The 23,795-nt window shown below is 41.9% G+C and overlaps 1 protein-coding gene and 1 non-coding gene across 9 annotated transcripts in view; both read left to right on the top strand.

The window, feature by feature from the left end:
* cep295 (centrosomal protein 295) overlaps positions 1-23,795 on the top strand; it is a 142,690-nt gene that overhangs the window by 64,298 nt on the left and 54,597 nt on the right. For 7 of the 8 annotated variants that reach the window (XR_011935156.1, XM_072476437.1, XM_072476436.1 and 4 more), the window contains 6 exons: positions 5,176-5,273; positions 6,293-7,331; positions 11,354-11,579; positions 12,288-12,464; positions 13,691-13,921; positions 20,326-20,432. Coding sequence is in view for 7 of the 8 variants with exons in the window: in XM_072476437.1 (XP_072332538.1) it covers positions 5,176-5,273; positions 6,293-7,331; positions 11,354-11,579; positions 12,288-12,464; positions 13,691-13,921; positions 20,326-20,432 (1,878 nt within the window). In the remaining variant the exon portion in view is untranslated. The remainder of the gene's footprint in view (positions 1-5,175; positions 5,274-6,292; positions 7,332-11,353; positions 11,580-12,287; positions 12,465-13,690; positions 13,922-20,325; positions 20,433-23,795) is intronic. The other variant, XM_072476440.1, reaches the window with a different exon arrangement.
* LOC140392224 (small nucleolar RNA U2-19) lies at positions 20,954-21,028 on the top strand. The gene has a single exon (XR_011935284.1). It is a non-coding gene; the product is annotated as a small nucleolar RNA U2-19 (small nucleolar RNA).

The following is a 23,795-nucleotide window of genomic DNA, read 5'->3' as shown; positions in this document are numbered from 1 at the left end:
TCAGCGTTGCAGTTATCATTGTTGTATGGATGCGATGTGGCAAGAATGCGATTTCAGGCTTTAAAAATATGCGCCATTTACATCTTGAACTAGAAAAAGTTGATCCTGGGGGATTGCCTGGCTGTTTGCTAAAAGGGGTATAGCATCTCTGAAAGTTTATTTATTTCATCCAGATTTATCTCTGGATGCCCACAGAAGCAAAGGACAGACTCTTGACCATAATTGTTTAACACTCTGGCTACAGACATGATGTGGAGATGCCGGTGTTGGACTGGGGTGAGCACAGTAAGAAATCTTACAACACCAGGTTAAAGTCCAACAGACTTGTTACGATGTCACTAGCTTTCGGAGCGCTGCTCCTTCCTCGGGTGAATGAAGAGGTATGTTCCAGAAACATCTATATAGACAAATTCAAAGATGCCAGACAATGCTTGGAATGCGAGCATTAGCAGGTGATTAAATCTTTACAGATCCAGAGATGGGGTGACCCCAGGTTAAAGAGGTGTGAATTGTGTCAAGCCAGGACAGTTGGTAGGATTTCGCAGGCCAGATGGACCTGGGATTCATGGCGTATTACATTCATCCCCCACCATCTGGCCTGCCAAATCCTACCAACTGTCCTGGCTTGAGACAATTCACACCTCCAAGCATTGTCTGGCATCTTTGAATCTATCTCTATATATATATATATATATATATATATATATGTTTCTGGAACATACCTCTTCATTCACCTGAGGAAGGAGCAGCGCTCCGAAAGCTAGTGACATCGAAACAAACCTGCTGGATTTTAACCTGGTGTTGTAAGACTTCTTACTGTACAGACATGATGACAGAGGATATCATTGTTTAAAAAGTGGGGAAGATAGTGGCTGGGATTCTCCCAAGCCCCGCGCTCCGACGTCGGGACGCCGATTCTCCAGTCGCTGGAGAATTGGCACCAATCACGCCCGCACGGTTGGGGGCTGCTGAAACAGGCCCCCTGAGGCGGCTCTCGACTGTCCGAGCTCCCGCCAGCGTGGTTTAAACCTGGTACCACCCGGCGGGAGGTCGGACCCGCGGCCACGCTGGACGTTCCGGTGGGGGCGGGGTAATCTGACTCCCGGGGGCGGGGGACTTCTGCGCGGGCCTGCTGTTAGGTCCCCGACGTTTTGCTCCGCGCTGGCGCGGAGTTGGCAACCACGCGCATGTGCCGGCGTGGAGATGACAACCATGCGCCAGCGCGGAGACGGCTGTGTAGGGCCACCTTTCGGCGACGGAGCAGCGCGCAGCACTCCGGCGTCGATCTAACCCCCTGAATGCCGGTGCATTGCTGGAATTTTGGAGAATCGCGGCCAGTGAGTAATTACAGACCAGTCAGCCTAACCTTCCTGGTGGACAAATCATTCAGGAAAAAAAATAAAAGAAGGAATAAATTGTCATTTAAAAATACAGTGATTACTCAAAAGCGCTCAATATGAATTTGTTGAGTGGATGTCCATTCTGAGTGACATGTTTGAATTTAAAAAAAAAAAAAAAAAAAAAAAATTTAGAGTACCCAATTGTTACTTTTTTTCCCCAATTAATGGGCAATTTAGTGTGGCCAATCCACCTACCCCGCACATCTTTGTAGTCGCATGGCAGACTGGTCAGAAAATTAAAAGCTTATGTATCCCCAGGGAAAGTGACAAGTTGGATCCAAAATTAGTTTGTGGCAGGAAGAAAAGGATAATTGTTGACCAGTGATTGTTTACCCATCAATGGTGTTATATGGAATACATTGCCTAAATAGGGCGGTAGAAGCAGAAACCCTCCTCACACACAAAAAAAGTATTGAAGATTCACTTGAAGTGGCATTAGGCTTAATAACACTTTCCTTTGGCTGACACAAACACAACCGAATTTCCATCTCTGTGCCTTAAGTTTTCTTTTTTTTTTAAATAAACATTTTATTGAGGTATTTTTGCTATAGTGACAACAAAATAAACAATATACATGGGACCATAAACATAGTGCAAAAGCCATTTACCTCTTGTACAGGTCCCACCCTTATTGACCCCCTACTCTAATCTAACCTCCCCCCCCCCCCCCCCAGGGCAATGGTGGTGAGATTCCACAGGTTCTTGGATAAGGAGCGCATTGTACAGTGGGCCAAGCAGACACGGAGCTGTAAATGAGACGATAGCATCCTGTGGGTTTACCAGGACCGGAGTGTAGAGGTGGCCAGGAGGAGAGCAGGCTTTAACCAGATCAGGTTGATCCTTTTTAAGAAAAAGGTTAAGTTTGGACTGTTATACCCAGCATCCCCCAGCAGCGTCACAAACATGTCTGCGATGTATGCCCCAGCGTCCGTTCCTTCGGACCCCTCCGTGAGCCCGCCAATTCTTAGGTTCTGCCGGTGGGACCTATTTTCTACGTCCTCCACCTTCTCCAGGAGCTTCTTCTGCTGGTCCCTCAGCATCTCTCCAGCTCCACCTCAGTCTGATGTTCGTCCTGCTCAGCCAGCGCCTTCTCCACCTTCTGGATCGCCCAATCCTGGGCGTCAATCTATGCTCCAACCGCTCAATCGACTCTTTTATCGGGTCCAAGCAGCCCCGTTTCTGCTAAGCAAAGCCTTCCTGAATGACTTGCATCAGCTGCTCAACAGACTGCTGGGTCGACAAGCCAGAGGTCCGAACCTCCGCCATGCTGTCTTCTGTTGCAGCTACAGCCCAAGCCTTCTCTATCTTTTTGTTTCTGCCCTTACGAACACTTCTAGTCCTTCTCTCCATGGACCGAAGTGGGAATTCAGTAAACAGTTGCCACCAACATCCGTTTTACAATTCCAGTCCGGTAGAAAAACGGGGGAAAGGTCCAAAAGTCCGACCAGAGCGGGAGCCACCAAATGTGCGACTTACTCCTTCATAGCCGCCACCGGAAGTCCGGGTTTTCTATGGACTAGAGTTTACTCTGCCCAACGTGGGTAAAATCCAGCAGGCAACCTACCCGCCCATCCCTGTCCTGTCTGAAATTTTACAGGAGGTGGAGGGAAGCCATTTGCCATCGACTTACAGGCTTCATCGCACCACTGTTAGTATTTTGTTGTCCGTGAAGGTTGATTGGATTAGTGTCAGCCCCTTGAGGGCCTGAATGAGGCATCCTCCCTAACCCCAATGGATATCTCCTCTTTCCCCACCCCCCCTCACCAATACCCCTGACTTACTTGGCCTACTCAGTGTGGTGGGGCTGCCTGTACTCCCAGCAGTGACTAGCGCTCCTACAATTTGGTGATCATCAGCTCTTTAAGGCAAAACTTCCTCCCAAGAAAGGGGTGTAAGTTTCGCCTTCTCGGCATTAAATTGGTGCGGGAGAACCATCTGGATCATGAGCGGGTTTCCCCCCCACGACTGACTTTTTGGTCAAGGTAGCAGAGATCACTGCCCTGTAAAACCCAACCCTATATTTCTTTGTGTTGTGTCCAGTCACAATGTGGTTCTTTAAAGAAGTCGAGTGAATCTATTGCCTTCTAATTGGTGGAGTGTAACCCAGTGTTTTTCAAACTTTCTTTCCGGGGATGCATATTTACCAACCGGCCGTCCTTCGCGACCCACGCCGGCCGCCCATCGTGGCCCATGCCGGCTGACCTGCGCAACCCACCATTTTCTCTTACCTTGTTTGTTGCTGACAAAAATGGAGGAAATGGTTTTGGGTCCCTTTGGCCCCAATGGTCCATTTGTCCCTTTGACCCCCGAACTTGTCAAAAAAAAGGCTGCGACCGTGTATTTTTTTTTAAAAATGCGGCCGCACTGCGCATGCGTGCCTGATGTTCGGACACGTCTGCGCAGTGCGACCAAATTTTTTATGTATGGTCGCGGTCTTTTTGAATGCCGCTTGCAACTGGCATAGTTAAAAGCCGGCTGTTGCACGTGAATTTGCGCGATTGGGAGCGCCACGACGGATGGCTCCGCGACCCTCCCGACATCCACCCACGGGTTGTGCCCCCGAGTTTGACTGCCTGGTGTAACTCAATGTTGACAAAAGGCAGCAATAAATTAAAATCTCATCTTTTGCTCTTTGAGATAATGGCAACTGGCAAAGTTGTTAATTGGCTGTCTTTTGGTGAAAGATCATGGAAAATGTGAGACAAACCAGTCAGTGTGTTTCCATGCTCACCAGATACAAAATATTTTCTCTCAGCCAGAAATATGCTTTTCCTTATGGACATCACTGTTCAGTTGCACTTATTTAGCTTATAGCATTAGCAGCTTTGTTCTATCTTTTGCTTCTTCATTCTCTTGAATCAATGCCATGGAGTATTAACTGCCTCAGTGCATTTGATGAATGACTATCGCTGCTGAAGGATTGCTGTTTCTAATAACATTTCATGTTTATTGCAGAAAGTATAAAGAGCTTCTGATCAGTCAATACGATGCTCCAGGTTTCCATTGCAGAGCTGTATAGAATTGATGTCCTAATCTGATCAGCATTTAATAAAGCTAATTTCTCATTCTGCTGGCTTTTTAAGGAAAAAACTGTAGTCCTATATTTTATTCTTAATCAGTGCCTTTATATATTGTATTTCACATGAAATGGCAATTTGTTGGAGATGTAATATGTGATTCGATGGGACAGTGTTTGATGTAGAGATCCTTTTATTTTATTTTTAAATTTAGAGTACCCAATTCATTTTTTCCAATTAAGGAGCAATTTAGTGTGGCCAATCCACCTACCCTGCATATCTTTGGGTTGTGGGGGCGAAACCCACACAAACACTGGGAGAATGTGCAACCTCTACACGGACAGTGACCCAGAGCTAGGACCAAACCTGGGACCTCGGCGCCGTGAGGCAGCAGTGCTAACCACTGTACCACTGTGCTGCCTGAGATCCTTTTATAACTCCCTTTATGATCATTAACGATGTTGTGCAAAAGCCACTGTTTTTAACTGGGATGTGAAGCAGCTCTTTTTTTTTTTGGAAACAAACTAGTGAAGCTTTGAACACAATCCATTTGCTAATACATGTCTGATTTTAATAGAACATTTCTACAGGGACCAATAGCTACTAAACTTGTTATATGAAGTACTTTGTGCTTCATAATTGCACGCTGATTGGGTATATAGGATATAAACAAAATGTAAACTTTTTGCTAGGTGCGCAATGCTTTTGCACAATAACTTGTTTTTAAACATCATTTGGTTAATTTATTTTCTCCACAGTCGGAGCATTGCAAGCTTGTGTCAGACGAGCTGTTTCCAGCAGATGAACATATACGTAAAATTCATCAATATCAACAGCACCTTATTGAGCAAAACAGGCAAGAGTTTAATTGCTTATTTCTTGGTTTGCAAAAATCCTTTGCTCATTAGTTTTTGTGCAACATGCATTTTTAGAGCTTTGAAAAGATGAATGTAAACTATACATTTTGGCTTATAATTGGAGATTGTAATTACTGATAAAACTGTTTTAATGCAAATGACTGTAGAAAGATGCGAATGCAACAATCTCTGCAATGCTGACTTTATGTATTGTATGTTTTGGGACAATGCCATCATGGTTCATGAAACTGCAACAACCCCATACATAATAATCTTTATTGTCACAAGTAGGCTTACATTAACACTGCAATGAAGCCACTGAAAAGCGCCTTTTTCCGAATTGGAAAGTCTTCTGATATGGTGTGCGTGGAAAATAAGTTAATAACTTCAGATTGTCATTTTGAGTGAGGACTGGTTGGAAGAGATTTCCTTCGAGTTGAAGCATGACATGTTTACCCACTGAGTAATTGAGAAAGAAGAATTGCATCTCAAGGAAAGAGTAATAGTATTAATGTTGGAATGGTCCAGTGAAAAACCAGCATAGACAATATGTCAAATAGCTATTTGTATGTGGTAAACTTGTTCTGTGATCATATGTTTTAGATTCTAAGTTTACTTTGAATCCAGTATTACTCGCAATCAGTGAGTTGAAGCTGAAATAAATCACTCAATTGGAGGCGGGACAATGGGGTTGGGGAAAGGGGAAACAAAATACCGTATTTATAATGTTTTTAATTCTAACAAATGGTGAAGAATTGGTGGTCAATATCTCTGCTGATTGGTCTCAAATTCTCTGTTAAGCTAACTTGTAGCATTTGCAATACGAGGTCTTGCTTTGATAAATTAATGGTATTTATTTTTAAATACTTTAAATGTGGTGATGCATTTTATATGGGTATTTCCTTTTTTTTTGTGAGAATAGTAGATTTGCATATTCATCGTTGGCATTTATGACTTTTCTGCTATTGAACAAAATTATCTATAATTTATCCTTTTTTAAACTATGTTTCATTTTAAGATTGCATAAAAAATCAGTGGAAGAAATCAGGAAGCAATTGGAGGAGTATGAGTTGAAAAAAGGATGGTCTTCCGTTTCTACTATAACAAGGCATTTATCTGAACAGCACTTGATATCTCCGATAAGCCATTATGATAAATGTGCTGGATCTGAACTCCAGGTTAATACATCCATTAATAAGACTGAACAGACTTGTGTCCCTTTTGCTCAACATCGTGATTTTGTGAATCAATCTAGAACTCTGGATCAGAGGCAACCTATGACAATGCCATTTGTTCACTTGCACCTACCAGAATTACCATACACAAACACCAGTCAATCACAAGTTAGTCCAGAGATACAAGTACCATTTTGCACCATTTGCTTCCCCAACAGCTCAGAAAATACTTCAACCTTTTTACCAAGGCACCAACTTTTAAAACATTACACTGTGTTGGGCTCATCATTGTTCAAAATGTCCCAGCAACATGCTGCCACTGCTGAGTGTACAATGACACAACAAATAGCCAGAATACCTGATGATGGCTCAAGAGATTCTAGAGGCCCTGAAAATCTGAATCAAAATGAGTCTGTTGTCTACAATGCAAGCAATAGTCAACATGATTCACCAAAATCTAAAAGACATGCAATGCCCTACAATGTACTTGAAATGAATGGTCCAGGGGTATCAAAACCTTGCATTCGAACTTCAGGTGCAGTTGAGCCACAAGTCAGGTTAATGGAGATATTGGGGGATCAATCAATGCTCCAGGAAGCACAGCTGAGAACTTCAGAAATTTCAGAGGGAACGTTGAAACAATCAATGCTTTCCACCACCTTGCCAAAACATGCTGAAACTTTGAGGGATCATGTTTCAATAGCAAGTATTTGGGTTCAACAAGAGCATTTGAAAGAATTGCAACAAAAGCTGTATAGACAGAGGGAGGACCTTGTTGCCACACATAAATTGCAAGAGGAATTCATCCACAGGCAAAATCATCTGAAGGAACATGTGCAACAACAGCACAATGCCCTGGGGAAGAATATTATTCAAAATCAGGTAATGGTACATATATCTAAGTACTCGATCTTTTGCATGTGCAGTCGAAGAGAGTATAAAGCAGAAAAGGGCGACTTTAGTGTAAAAGGTTAATTTTATTATTGCAAGCACCACTCAACATGGACAAAAGAGCTGAATTCATTAGATGGCACAGTGGGCTAAACAGCTGGCTTGTCAAGCAGAACAAGGCCAGCAGCGCGGATTCAATTCCCGTCCCAGCCTCCCCGAACAGACGCCGGAATGTGGCGACTCGGGGCTTTTCACAGTAACTTCATTTGAAGCCTACTTGTGACAATGTGATTTTCATTTCATTTCATGAGTATGATTGCGTTTGACATCAAGGCAGCATATGACTGTGTGATACCAATGAGCTCTTTGTAAAATGTAAATAAATGGGAAATGGGTATAACATTTTCCACTGGCAGAAGTCATACCTAGCACAGAGGAAAATGGTGGTTTTTCAGGTCCATCATCTCAGCTGCTGGTCATCACTGCAGGAGTTCCTCAAGGCAGTAATCCAGACTAATCATCTTCAGGTGCTTCATTATGGCCTTCCCTCCATCATAAGATCAGAAGTGGGGACGTTTACTGATAGTTGCACAGTGTTCAGTATCATTCACAACTCTTCAGATACTGAAGCACTCTGTGCCTCCAAAGCAAGACTTGGACAATATTCAGACTTGGCTGATAAAATAGTAAGTAACATCTGAGCCATGCAACTACCAGCCAACGACCATCTCCAAGAACAGAGTATTAAACAACCACCTCATGACATTCAGTGCCATTACCATTGCTGAATCCTTGACCATCAACATCATGTGGGATGCTGGACTAGTGACTTTTAAAAAAAAAAAAAAGAGATGTGGGTGTTGCTGATAAAGCCAGAATTTACTGGCTATCCCTTAGTGTCCTAGAAAAAGGTGTTGTGCACCATCTTCTTGAACCACTAGTTCATATGGTGGCAGTGCTTCCATGTGCTATTAAATATAATTCCAGGGCTTTGTCCCAACACTGTTTGGCTTTGACACTTTGCCTGGGCCAAGTACAAACCATTGCTGCTTCTGGGTTGCATGGTGACTGCCAACAATTTTGGGCATCACCCATTATTCATTCCCATTGAAGCACGCACCTGTCTCCAAACTGTGATAACAGTTTGTTAATGCTGGGGCTAATTAAGGGCTGGTTTAGCACAGCGAACTAAATAGCTGGCTTGTAAAGTAGACCAAGGCAGGCCAGCAGCGCAGATTCAATTCCCGTACCAGCCTCCCCGAACAGGCGCCGGAATGTGGCGACTAGGGACTTTTCACAGTAACTTCATTTGTAGCCTGCTTGTGACAATAAACTATTTTCAATTTCCATTTCCTGCTCCATGCTGAATCCACCATGCCTACATCAATGTTATCCCACCACAGGACTTCTGACTTTAAATCTTGACTTCTTCCTATTGTCCCCTAAAGTATTTCCTATTTATAATTGGATTTTTATATATCTTATTAACTGCTATATATCCAGGCTTATGAAGTGTTTTCCCTGTATCCATTTATATTTTTAATATTAGCTCCTGCTCTGGATCTGAGTCCATACTTTCTATTTTCACTTGTTTCTTTTTTTAAATTTACCCACCAAGACCCTTTTCTCATATTGCATGCCTATTGAACTCTGCCCTCCCAAATCTCACCCTCGGCACTCGTCAATGATCTCGCTCTTGTGCTGTCGTTCCAAGCCACTTCCCTCTTTAAGCCTTCAGGTTCCCTCTGCCTCTCTTGAAAATCATCCAAGGCGCTTGGTGCTGGCTCGTCACCAATGAGAACTTTTTGTGGGATTTTTTGAACGCTTCTATTAAGTCTCCTCTAAACATCCTTCTTCAAGGAGAACAGCCCCAGATTCTCCAACCTATCTATGTAACTGAAGTTCCTCATTCCTGGAACAATTCTTGTGATTTGTTTTCTGCCCCCTCTCTAATGCCATCACATTTTCTGAACTGCTGCCCAGAGTTGAGGCTGAAGCAATGTTTAAATCCAATTTGCCATGACTTCCTTGCTTTTGTACTCTATGCCTCTCTTTATAAAGCCCAGGATCCCAAATACTTTTATCAACTGCTTTCTTCACTTTCAGTGTGATCTTCAATGATTTCGAAACACAATTCCTTGTGCATGTGCTCCTACACCCACTTTTAAATTGAAGCTTTTCTTTTATACCGCCTCTCCTCATTCTGTCCACCAAAATAATCAGTTCTCTGCATTAAAATTCATCTGGCACTTGTCAGCCCATTATGTAACCTTTCCATGTTCTTTTTGAAGTTCTACACTATTCTCCTCACATTTCACAACTTCAAAGTTTGTGTCAGCTGCAGTTTTTGAAATTGTACTCTTGACAGCAAAGCCTAGCCTTGTTAAAATATATCAAGAAGAACGGGTCCTGACATTGACCCAATGGGGAGCTCCCTATACACCTTCCTCTGTTTGCCATGACTTTGATTCATATCACTTTTAAGGTACAATGATCACTGCCTTGAATGCTCTCTGACCAGCACTTAATCCACTTAACTTGCATCATCCCCAAGAACCAGGTCCAGCAATTGCTCCTTTTTTGTTGGACTGGAAACATACTAATGTCGAAAATTTTCCTGAATGCACTGTATACCAAGTATATTTATATTTGCTATCCTTAAAACTATTACTATTCCAGCCGTAAAAGGATAATTGAAGTCCCCCATTACAACTAAACTATAATTCTTCCATTTTGTAATTTTCTTACAAATGTCTGCATTACCCTTTCCACCATCTAGAAGTACAAATCGGAGTGTGATGCAGTATACGTGCCTGGATGAATGCAGCTCCAACAACACTGAGGAAGTTTCAAATCATCCAGAACAAAGCTCATTTGACTGGAACTCCATCCTCCACTTTAAACCTTCAGTCACTTGCCACTGTGCTGTGTGACTGCACTGTTCAGCATCATGATGTACTGTGGCAATTCACCAAGACTTTCACAGTACTTTCAAAATCTGTGAGGACTTCTGCCTCAGAAAATAAGGGCAGCAGGCACATAGGGACGCCACCACCTATTGCCCTCCAAACCTCACATCATCCTGACTTGGAAATGTATAACCATTCCTTCATTGTCGCTGGGTCAAATTCCTGCAGCTCCCTAATAGCACTGCATGTAGTTTCATCAAAACTAAATATAGTTTCATTAAATATACAGCACCACCACCTTCTCGATTAGTAATGGGCAATGTTTGCCTGAGTCAGCTCCGTTCCATGAAGATTTAAGTTTAAAAACAGGTCTGGCAGAGGGGCAGGTACTTTTTTAAAACTTACACTCACATCCAACCCACTTGTATCTGAGTTTAATGTAGGTGGGATAGAGGCAGATGTGCAGCCAACTCGCTCCCAGCAGGTTGGTTGACCAATTTTAATATTTCAGTAAAACTAGCAGCCTCTGATAAATCTGTAAAGTTGGTTAAACATTGGCTGGCATGGTTTCCCAGAATTTAGGATGCCTGGCAGTTAAAAGGAAGGCAAGGCCAGCTTCTGGGTAGAATCTAACAGTTTTACTATTTGTTGGACAAGAGAAACATTCCCTTACCTGTTCTGGTCCCACCTTTCCCAGTCAAAGACTCCAGGCGTCGAGAATAATATCTATCTGTTACAGCAACCTATGTGGAATCCTCCCTCCAAAACTGGAAGCCAGGCCTGTCAATCAGAATGGCTTCTGCAAGTGGAAAGTGTCAAGTACAAAAGACACAGTTTGTAGTTAAATGCCAGTGTTTAAAGAAACACAGACTTCTGGGATTCCCATCCAAACCTCCATCTATGCAATCCCCTCTGTTAATATCCAAACCACAATGTTTATAGTGGAAACCAGAATTATCGTCTTGAGCTTTTAGTCACATCTTATTTATCTGGAATGTTTTCCTACCAGGGGATACTGGTGTTTGTATAAGTGTTAATTCTGCTGACAAAAAAAATACGTCAAAAGTATGTTGGTAAAACATAACTCTTAAAATTTTATTCTAGTCTGAACACTTGCTGCTGCAGAAGTCAAATTCTGGAAGTGAAAATGTTGAGCAGCTTAATCCTTTATCATCTGTGCTGCGAACCTTGAAGGACTTCAGCACTGGATCAACTAAGGAGAATCTCCAGTTAAAAAATGAAGATCAGCTTAAAAATCTGCAGCCAGCAATTCAAATAAATGGGGCATTAAATCCTTCACGGTGCTGTGATTCCAAATCAATTCAAGATGGTAATTTTAGTTTTTAAAATCTTGATAATTTAATCTAATTATTTTGTAACAAAGTGCATAATTGCACAATTAATATGCAAGCTACTCTGAAACTATTTATAAAGGATGATTGTTTATAGTTATTTGGCACTTAAATCAGCACACTGCCACTGGAGTGATTAAGCAATAAGATAAATTGACAGATGGTGTTATCACCTGCTTTTGAGTATAATGTGGTAGTGGTATTAACCAGGAAGTAGAGCACACAATGAAACATATGAACCAAGTATGTACCTTTTCATGACTGATTGAATAGTGTCAATAAATCTAAAACTACCTCGGCATTTGTTTCAAGTCACAAATAGTTCTTTCAGTTAGATATCTCAAGTTTAAGTTTGTGATTCAAACATTTGATATTGAACATATAACAATCTTCTATGCCGGAGTATTTTCCTGACATGGAAGACTGCTGTGTAAGTGAAATGATCTATCTTATTTTGGTGCTTGGTTTTATAAAATATCAGCACTATTCATAATTGTGTTTACATTTTGTCCTTGCAGCATCTATAATCTTCCTGTGTCACTTTTTATGTCAAAATTTTAAATGCCCATGTCGACTTATGTAGCTGAATCTGTTTGTGCAATAACAAAACTCTACTTTGAATTACTATAGTGATTTGTCAACAAAGATTTGGAAAATATTCTATTGCTTTTTTCCTACTTTCAAAGGAAGTCATTCCTCAGAATCTCTAAGTATTGAAGTTCTCACAAAAGAGGCTCAACATTGGCCGTCCAAACCACCTGTAAGCAAGGCAAGATTCGGACTTTTTGGACTAATCGAACAGCACGAATTAAGTGCAATTCAGGAAGTGGAATCCCCTAAAAGCGACAGGCTGTCTATGTTTGGTAATATTATTTTATTTTCCAGCCTCTCTCTCTCTCTCTCTCTCTCTCTCTCTCTCTCTCACTCTCTCACACTCTCTCTCACTCTCTCTCACTCTCTCTCACTCTCTCTCTCACACTCTCTCTCTCTCTCTCTCTCTCACACTCTCTCTCTCTCACACTCTCTCTCTCTCACACTCTCTCACACTCTCTCACACTCTCTCACACTCACTCACACTCTCTCACACTCTCTCACACTCTCTCACACTCTCTCACACTCTCTCACACTCTCTCTCTCTCTCTCACACTCTCTCTCTCTCTCTCTCTCTCTCACACTCATCAAACAAAAGGTTATTTGTTTTTACATCTTCGTTTAGTTCCATTCCCCAATTCTAAAGCCATTCCTCCACCAAGAATAATAAACTGGAAAGTAACCGAGAATCAGATTTCTGACTGTGCTACTCAGTATCATGGGAATGATTGTTCACCAGTTTTCTCTTTTTGACTTCCCTCCTTACCCATAAAGCACATATTTGATATTTTGGAAGAAATCTATCTGAAACAAATCTAACTGTAAAACAGCCGATGGCAATTTTCAGCTGCAGGGAACCCAGGGGAGACAGTCCCTTTGGATGTCTGATGCCCAACTAATGAAGTTTTCAGATGGACCATTTACCTGCACCAAACAGATTGCTGGCTATTTGCATCTGGAGTATGCAAGTGGAGTACCAACTGAGTGGAGTATGCCCTGCTTTGCCCAGTTGCCTGCTATCACTCATTTCAGCATTTGGCAGCACCTTCAAATTATGCTGATTAAGCCCAAAACTGAAAATGGTTGACTTTGAACAGGTCTTGACTTTCATTCAGGTCCTGAATTGAGAAGCCCACCCTAGATTTTTTATTTTGAATTGTTACAAACTTAACAAATCTATTGGTAGAAAAGGCAAAATCAGAAGTCACATTCACATACGAAACAGCACATGTAATTTTTACAGAGGGCAAAGGATATTGTTCCTCAGAAAGCCACTTAAAGAATCATGTTTAACTGAGAACAGAAAATGTGAAATTATTCTAATGACAGTTTTGCCACAAAATAAGTCATGGAAAACCAGTATTGTAAAAAAACATTTGCAGTGGAAACTTAATTTTGTACAACATTTGATATTGACAAAACTAATTCCTGCATAGCTGATACTTTGTAATTAGTGGGCAATTAAGTTATAACCTTGGGATAATCTGTTTTATGTCAGTTAACAGGAATGCGTTTTCCGATAACTGCTGTTCATCAGAAGCCAGCGAGCTAATGTCAAGTAGGATGGATTCATCTTGTTCCTCTGAAATAGACTTGACCGGAATATCAACAAACAGTAGCAGCCAGCACAGTTCTAGTGTTGCAAATAGCACTGCAGAATCCATTCAAACAGGCAGAATGACTTGGAGGGAGAAGCTGAAACTGGAGACTGGCAGTTTTCCAGGGCAAGGTAAAAAAAAAGAGTGTGTAAGAAAGTACTAAATATTATAAGCTTGATGTGCTTTGATTCCTTTTATAAATGCTAAATAACTTGGACATTTTCATTGTTACATTGAGTATAATTTTGGGGTTATCTCAGAAATTTGAATAATGCAGCAAATTATTTAAAAACATTTCCAGCAGACAAAATGGTTAAGTCACAGGTGGTAATACGCTAGCATTTGCTTACTCTTTATCATTTCTGCCCCAAGTTAATTTCAAAGATATGCCGTTTGTTTGGTTTAAAATCTATTAACTTGGTACTGTAACTGTGCAAGAATATAAAATGTTAATTATTTATAAAATTTGGACCTTCGAATATATCCAGAGAAAAAATAGAAACCCCATATCCTGTAAATTCTATCTTTATTATACCAAATATTTTCCCTAACCTAGCAATGTAATTTTTAAATGATCATGTCCATAGATTATTTAACTGTCTTTAATTCGGTCAGTGGTCAGGGATAGGAGGTTGTGACTATGAATGAGTTAGGTACAGGGATCCAGGAGGTAGGGTTGCAGGCCTCTGTCCTCGTCCAACAGGTTTGAGATTCTTGCTTCTTGTGTGAATGAGAGCAGGGATGATGAGCAAACTGACCATAGTACCGTGGTACAGGAAGTCATTCAAGTGTGGGGGGGAAGAGAAGAAATATAGCCATAATCATGGGTAGTACAGTTAGGTTCATAGACACAGCTCTCTGACCAGGATCAAAAGTCCTGAAGGTTGAGTTGCCTACCTGGTGCTCCGGTTTGGGATACGTAGGTACCAACGATGTAGGTCGAACAAGGGTAGAGGTTCCACTGAAGGAATATGAGAAGTTAGGGGCTAAATTAAAAAGCAGAACCAAAAAGGTGGTAATCTCAGGATTACGACCTGAGCCACGAGCTAATTAGTACAGGGTCGGTCAATGAGATTAAAGAGGTAAATGTGTGGCTTAAAAGTGGTATGGGAGAAATGGATTTGAATTCATGGGACATTCGTGCCAGTACTGGGAAAGGAGGGAGCTGTTCCAGTGGGACATTTTTCACCTGAATCATGCTGGGACCAGAGACCTGGCGAATTGCATAACTAGGGCTGTAGGCAGGGCTTTACACTAAATAGTGGGGGAAAGGGTACACTTGTATGGAAAATTTGAAAATCAAAGTTAAAGGAGAAGGTAGGAGTGCACGTTAATGATGAGGTGGATTGTTACTAGAAAATAAAAGGAAGGGATAGATGGTATGAAAGTAATGTTGCACCAAACAATCGACAAGGGTAGGGATATTTGATAATAGAAGAAACCTAAAGGCTTTGTGTCTGAATGTGTGAAGCATTTGGAACAAAATTAATGAGTTAACAGTGCTAATCAGGTATGATTTGGTGGAATTACTGAGACGTGGTTGCAAGGAGACCAAGTCTGGGAATTGAATATCCAAGGTCAGTATTTTGGAAGAATAGCAATAAAGGTAAAGGAGGTGTTATAGCTTTGCTGGTGAAGGAAGGGATCAGCATTGTAGTGACAAATGATACAGGCACTTGAGATCAAGATGTGGAATCAGCCTGGGTATGAATAAGATATAGCAAAGGAAAGAAGTCCCTGGTGGGAGTAATCTATAGATTCCCAAACAGTAGTTGCACAGTATCAGCCAGGAAATATTAGAGGCTTGTAAGAAAGTTGAGACAATAATCATGGGTTATTTTAATATGCATATATTCTCTAACCTAGGTATGTAATTTTCAAATGATCCATGTTCATACACTATCTTGAATTCGACCAGTGGTCAGGGACAGGAAGGTGTGACTGAGTGAGGTAAGTCGAGGCATCCAGGAGGTAGGGTTGCAGAAGTCCTCCGCCTTTGTCCTTGCCCAAAAGGTTCGAGATTCATGCTTCCTGTGTGGATGAGAGCAGGTTTGGAGGGAGGATATTTGGATAAATCAGATTGGCAAGGGTAGCCTCGAGGGGTTCATTGAATGTGTTAGAGATTGTTTTTTGGAGCAATATGTTGTGGAAACAACCAGGGAGCAGGCTTTTGTGGTTTTGGTATTATGCAATGAGGAGGGGTAAATTAATGACCTCTTAGTTAAGGATCCTCTAGGGAAGAGAGATCATAGCATGATAGAACTTCAAATTCAGTTTGAGGGCATGAAACTGGAGTCCCAAAAATGGAGTTCTGGGCTGGGATTCTCCCCCACCTGGTGGGGCGGGGGGTCCTGGCGGGACGGAGTGGCGGACACCACTCTGGCGTCAGGCCGCCCCAAAAGGTGCAGATTTCTCCACACCTTTAGGGGCCAAGCCCCGTGCCTGAGTGGTTGGCACGCCGGCGGGAAAGGCATTTGGCGCCATGCCAGCCAGGGCCGAAAGGACTTCGGCCGGCGGACGTCCGCGCATGTGCGGGAGCACCAGCGACTGCTGATGTCATCCCCGCGCAAAGGGCGGTGTCTCTTGCACGTCGGCCATCGTGAAGGCTGTGGCCGAGGCGGAGGGAAAAGAGTGCCCTCACGGCACAGGTCCGCCCGCGGATCGGTGGGCCCCGATCGCGGGCCAGGCCACCGTGGGGGCACCCCCCCCCCCCCCCGGGGCCAGACCGCCCCGTGCCCCACTCAGGACCCCAGAGCCCACCCGTGCCGCCTAGGCCCGCCGGTAAGAGAGGTGGTTTGATTCTCGCCAGCGGGACTGGCATGACAGCAGCAGGACTTCGGCCCATCGTGGGCCGGAGAATTGCCGTGGGGGCCCGCCGCGCGGCACGATTCCCGCCCCCGCCGAATATCCGGTGCCGGAGAATTCGGCAACCGGCGGGGGCGGGATTCATGCCAGCCCCCGGCAATTCGCCGACCCGGCGGTGGGTCGGAGAATCCCGCCACTGGTGTTAAACCCAAGGCATATTGGCATGAGGACAGATTTGACAGGACTGTGGACTGGGCAGGAAGACCTAAAAGGTAGAACAGTTGATGAGTGGTGGCAGTTGTTTAAGGCAATATTCAATTCCACCCAACTAAAATATATTCTAGTGAGGAAGAAAGATTGTAAAAGGGGGAGAAAACATCCATAGCTGAGCAAGGAAGTTGAAGATAACAAAAACAAATGCATACAATATTGCAAAGATAAATCATTAAAGAAAACTAGTGCAAAATATATCAAAAAGGGATAGCAAAAGCTCCTATAAGGGAAGAGAGTAGCTAAAGAATGTTGGTCCCATGGCGCATGAGACCGGGGAGTTAATAGTGGGTAACGCCGAAATGGCAGAGACCTAAATCAACATTTTGCCTCAGTTTTCACAGTGGGGACACTTATACCATCCCAATAGTAGTGGGGCAGCACGGTGTAGTGGTTAGCACTGCTGTCTCACAGCGCCATTGTCCCAGGTTCAATCCCAGCTGTGGGTCACTGTCTGTGTGGGGTTTGCACATTCTCCCTGTGTTTGTGTGGGTTTCGCCCCCATAGCCCAAAGATGTTCAGGCTAGGTGGATTGGCCACGCTAAATTGCCCTAAATTGGAAAAATGAATAGGGTACTCGAAAAAAATTTTTTGAACGATCCCAATGGTAGAAAGCAACGCAGAGGTAATAGAAAAGGAGGAACTTTGAAAAATCATCATCGATAGAGAAAAAGTACTAAACAAACTATTGGGATTGAAGGCAAACATGTCCCCAGGGCCTGATGGTCTACATGCTAGGGTTTTAAAGGAAATTGCAACGGAGGTATTGGGCCCATTGGTTATAATATTCCAAAATTCCCTGGATGCAGGAAAGATTTCAATGCATTGGAAAAATGCTAATGTAACATGCTTATTCTAAAATGGGGGGAGGCAGAATATAGGAAAGTATAGACCAGTTGGTTTAACATCTGTCGTTGAGAAATTGTTAGAATCCATTTTTTTTCCAATTAAGGGGCCATTTAGCGTGGCCAATCCATCTAACCTGCACATCTTTGGGTTGTGGGGACACGGAAAATGTGCAAACTCCACATGGATTGTCACCCAGGGCTGGGATTCGAACCCGGTCCTCAGTGCCGTAGGCAGCAGTGCTAACCACTGTGCCACGTGCCACCTTCCAGAAGGCATTTGATAAGATGCTGCACAAAAGGTTAATACACAAGGTAAGATCACATGGGATTTGGGGTAATTTATTAGCTTGGATAGAAGACTGGCTGATGGACAGAAGGCAGAGAGTAGGGATAAATGGGTCTTTTATTGGTTGGCAAGATGTAACTAGTGGGGTGCCACAGTATTTGGTCCTCGGGGCTCTAACTATTTACAGCATATTTTGATGACTTGGAAGTCTGATAGAAGGTACATAGCCAAATTTGCCGAAGATAGTAAAATAGGTGGGATAGTAAGTTGGAATGAGGAAATACATTTACAAATGAATATAGATAGATTAGGTGAGTGGGCCAAAATTTGGCCGATGGAGTTTAATGTGGCTAAGTGTGACGTTAAGTATTTTGGCTGAAAAATAGAATGACAACTTGTTATCTAAATGGAAAGAAACTTCAGAGTGCTTTGGTGCAGTGGGATCTGGATGTCTTGTGCATGAATATCAGAAAACTAGTATGCATGTAAAAAGGAAGGCAAATTCAATTTTGGCCTTCATTAAAGGGGTAGAATATAAAAGGAGGGAAGTGTTGCTGCAACTGTATAAGGCATTGGTGAGACCGTACCTGGAGTACTGTGTACAGTTTTGGTCCCCTTATTTGAGGAGGGATATAGTTGCATTAGAGGCAGTTCAGAGGAGGTTCACTAGATTGATTCCAGAGATGTCTTATGAAGAGAGATTGAGCAATGTAGGCCTATGCTCTCGAGTTTAGAAGCATGAGCGGAGATCTAATTGCGGTGTATAAGATGATAAAAGGTATTGACAAAGTAGACTTGGAGCAGTGTTGAAATCTACCGTGCGGTTTAAGCGTAGTCTACTTTAACTCAGTAGAAATTGCGCTACATGTCTTGGGTGCGAAATGAAATCTTTTATTGTGTCTATTGATTATAATTGAGAGTTTGAAATCATCTTGTGGGTACAAATTATGTAAATCAAATATTCTCAAGAAAGCCCTTGCAGAAGGCTTTAAGAGATATAATTAACTTAGTGGCTTACAAACAAATTGAACTTTCAAAAGACAGTAATGGTTTCTTGCTCAAAGCAAACAGCTTGCGCAAACTTAAGAGTTAGAGTGGAAATATGAAAATCCGAAATAAGGATCGCAAGTAGCTAGATAAATGATGTAGAGTGATTCCAGAATGAAAATGGCTGCCTGGACCTCTATCTTTAAGGAAAATGTTATCAGTCTGACACCATCTGTCCCTAACCTTGTAATGTGCTGATTGGCTTGGATGAGTCTCAATGCATTTGATTGGATGGTTAGTTATCAGTCATCAATGTGCAACATAGATGTGAACATGTTGCATCTGTGGGTGTTTGCTGTGTGTTGGAATGTGACTTACACTTTTTATCAAATCTGGTTTCTGCTGACTGCTGTCCTATTCACATTTGGAACAAAGGTAGATTCATGTTAACTTATGGTGCACATGTTGACCTTCATTGAATTGTTTCATTTGCTTCTAGTTAGGCTGCAAATGTTTCAAATCCATGCTTTTATTATTGCAAGCTGTACACTTTGTAATCTTCGGTTGTGTTTGCAGTCTTCTGATGGAATTCATTTTAAAAATGAATTTTGACATGGGCTTCAGTATTTACATCAAAATGGCTAAATCAATGATCCTTTTACCTATCAGAAATAGCTGGCTTCCTTCAAGCAGATGCTTCCTCTTGTGGAGCAATCTAGAATGAGAGGTCATAGTTTTAGGATAAGGGGTAGCAGATTTAAAACCAAGATATGGAGAAATTATTTTCTCAAAGAGTCGTAAATCTGTGGAATTCACACCCCCCGGAGTGCAGTAGATGCCGGGACTTTGAGGAAATTTGAGGAGGCGATCGACAGATTTTAAATTCGTAATGGATTGAAGAGTTATGGAAAACAGGCAGGAAAGTGGAGTTGAGGCCGAGAGTATTGAATTGCGGAGCAGGCTCGAGGGACTGAATTGCCCACTCCTAGTTCTTGTGTTCTTACATACTCATCCAAGAAGCTATGAACTTGACATACCTGCTCTATTAAAACTAGCTATCAAAGTAAATAGCAAACCAAGGCTAATATAGGACTGAGAGTTGTGAAATTAATAACACTGAGGCACAATTTTAGATTGAAAAGGATTTTCTTTTCCCGTAGTATAAAAGCAGATAATTTAATTTTAAAAATCTGGGATCTGGGGAGGGAAGTATGATATGGAGAAGTATGCGATAGAGCTGATAATGTTATGTGAATCTGTGAAAGCAATGAGTTCCAGAGACCAAGAACCATTGTATTATGTGGGTTGTTTCTCTTCATTTACCTAAAATTCTCTACAGTTTCTTCAGCTCCTATTTCAAGATTGCAAAGATACTCTGCTGATGTTGACCGAGGGAAGTTTGAGGACCCTGGCCGACCTTCTGTAACATGTAGTACAACTAGCAAGGCAAGTGATAATTTTATTATAAACATCATCATTATTATGAAGGATCAGTGTTTGTTTTGTTTATTTGCTGTGTTTTGTTTACTTGCTGTAGCATTCTTTCTAACTTTATGCCTATGCAGTTACCAGCAAGTAGGTGTTTCTGTTTTCTTTTGCATTTACTAATTAGTAAATTATTGAACAATTCACAACATAAGATTAATTATTAATCTGTACTACTACTTAAAGTTGGTAACACCAGGTCTGTATTTTAAATGCAATAATTGAAGGATTTATTTTTGATCCCTGGCTTCATTTTGTATCTGATCCTTGTTGTAGCTGACCCAGAGTGCCACTGAGTTTGGGGCAAAAAGTAGAAAAATGTTACATTGCCAAGTCGTATCCAGAGAAGTCTAAGCACAAAAATAGAATTTCATAATCTTTTGAAAATAGATAGGCGAGATATCTTTGTTACATCTATAACTCGTATGTTTTTACTCTATTTTTCTCTGAGTCACTTCTGAGATCTACTGTTTTATTCAGTGGGTCAATGATGAAAAATAGCCAAATCTGATCATTATTTAAGCTAAATAATGAATGATTAGTGATCAGACCAGAGAAGCAGGTGGTGTGTGTGTAGTGTGTCTCTGTGTAGTGTGTCTCTGTAGTGTTTCTCTGTTGTGTGTGTGTTCTGAATGCAGTTAATGTGTGCATGTGCAAACAGGTATTTCTTCTGAGATTGTAACAATTTTTTGTACTGAGCAATGATGCAAATATATTTATACTGATTTAAAAAATCTTTACAGTGATGTTCACTACACTTGAACTGAGCTCAGTATTGTGTGTGTGTGCTTGTCTGACATTCTAATAGTTCTTTGTGTTGTGGAATTATGTGAATTTATTCGCACTGATTGTAAAATTGTTTTTAGTGATGTTCGTTATGCTTGAACGGAACTCCGTTCTTCATTTACTTGGTATAACGGCATGTCTCATTTCTGTAAAATAGTGCAGTTGTCAAAGGTGCCTGACTCAGTCTTTAATGCTGCAGTATCCCATATATATTGTAAAAAGATATTAAATATTTTAAATCTATCCCTCCCATTTATACTAATTCAAGAAACTGTCATTTTGCATTGTAGGATTTTTCAGTCTTTTAAATAGTGCTCTTTGATGATTAAAGCATGTGGATGAGCTAACAACTTAAGCGTGCTTCTAATTTTTTAGTTGCAGCCTTTGCAATACAAGCCTATTGCTCTCAAGTATGAAGAAAGGGGCTTGGAGGTCAGATTATTTTGTACATTATAAATGAACGTTCAACACTGTTGCAAGATGGTTTTATTTTTAAATATTGTTAGTGCATTCCTGGCTCAGCATTCAATTTTTCCACAGTTTTTTGGCATTTTGAGTAAAGCCATATTCAGAAATTCCGTACAGCATCAACAGTGTGATGGCCAGTTATTCTAATAAACTGGTGAAAATTATTGGTGTCTATTCCCGTTTTAATCATACTCATTCTAACCTCTAAACTTGAAGTCATCCAAAACTCGGCAGTTTGTTGATCAAGTCTCCTTCTCCTTTCGTCCCTGCTTTACATTGGCTCCTGGTCAAGCAATGCCTCGATTTTAAAAATTCTCTTCAGAGTTTTCAAATCCTTCCATTGCCTCACCAGTCCCTATCTAAACTCCTCCAGCCCAACAATCCTCCCAAGATATCTGTGCTCCTCTAATTTTGGCCTCTTGTATCTTGCTCCACCCTTGGTGGCTGTACCTTCAGTTGCCCTAGGCTCTAGAGTATTCTTTCTATGACTTTTGTCCCTACACTTTTAAGACTCTTTTTAAAGCAGCCTATTTGATCAAGCTTATGGCCATCCGACCTAATGAGCTCCTTGGGTGTTTTGGTGTCGTATTTTGTTTTGTCATACACCTGTAAAGCACCTTAGGATGTTTCCTTACGGTAAGTGCACAATATAAATCTAAATTGTTTTGGGGGCAGTAAAAGAGGAAATTCAGAAATTTTAACTCTATAACTTTCTATTGTGCTGAATAAGTGTGAAGAATATTTTAATTAATCTTTGACCATAAATCATAAAAGTTGGTTATTGAAATGAATATTGAGTATGGTACAACCAGGTTAACAGATGAACTGACTCCTCTTATTCCACTTGAGTTTGAATTTAAAATGGAGATGATCTAGCCAATTTGATGTATATTTAACTGTGTGTAGCCCAGTGCAAGAAATAAAACAGCCAGATTGAAAGATTCCTTGCGATATTGCAAAACCTAATTCCGGTAAAGAAGCACAAAAACACACGCCACATGTTCCTCCCCACACAGGCATACCCCATGCACACAGGCGCACCCACACACACATGTTCACCCACACGTTGTCCAAGTATGACCTGTACCCAAGAAACAGGACAAATCCAATCTGGCCTATTACTGCCCCATCAGTCTCCTCAACCATCAGTAAAGTGATGTATGGGGTCATTAACAGCACTGTCAAGCAGCACTTGTTTAACAAGAATCTGCTCACTGGCACTCAGTTTAGGTTCAGCCAGGGTCACTCAGCTCCTGACCTCATTTCAAACATGGAAGGAAAGAGCTGAATTCTAGAGATGAGGTGAGAGTGACTGCCCTCGAAATAAGGCAGCAGTTGACGGAGTGTGGCATTATAGATTCCCTGCAGTGTAGAAGGAGACTATTCAGCCTAGCGAGTCTGCACCGACCGGCTGAAAGAGCACCCAACCTAGTCCCACTCCCTATCCCCGTAACCCCACCTAACCTGCACATCTTTGAACTGTGATAAACCAGAACATCCAAAGGAAACCCACACAGAGAGTGCAAACTCCACACAGACAGTCACCAAAGGCCAGAACCCGGGTCCCTGGCGCTGAGGCAGCAGTGCAAACCACTGTGTCATGGTGCCGCCCAAGGAGCCATAACAAAACGAGTCTATGGGAGAAACCCTCCGCTGGTTGGAGTCATAACCTGTACAAAGGAAGATAGTTGTGTTTGTTGGAGGACAATCCCTGTCAGTACAGGAGTTCCTCAGACCCAACCACATTCTGCTGCTTTATCAATGATCTTTCTCAGGTCAGAAGTGGGGACGTAGCTGAAGAATGCACAGTGATGTTCAGCACCATTCACAACTCTTCAGATATTGAAGCAGTCCATGTCCAAATGTGGCAAGACTTGAACAATATCCAGGTTTGGGCTGACAAGTGGCAAGTAACATTCACTCCACATAAGTGCCAGGCAATGACCCTTTCCAACAAGAGAGGATCTAACCATCGTCCCTTGAAATTTGAAGGCATTGCCATCGCTGAATCCCCCATTATCAATATCCTTGGGGGTTACCATTGACCAGACTGAACTGGACTAGCCATAT

The sequence above is a fragment of the Scyliorhinus torazame genome, chromosome 15, assembly GCF_047496885.1.
Source record: "Scyliorhinus torazame isolate Kashiwa2021f chromosome 15, sScyTor2.1, whole genome shotgun sequence".
Lineage (NCBI taxonomy): Eukaryota > Metazoa > Chordata > Chondrichthyes > Carcharhiniformes > Scyliorhinidae > Scyliorhinus > Scyliorhinus torazame.
This window is presented reverse-complemented; position numbering and strand designations above follow the sequence as displayed.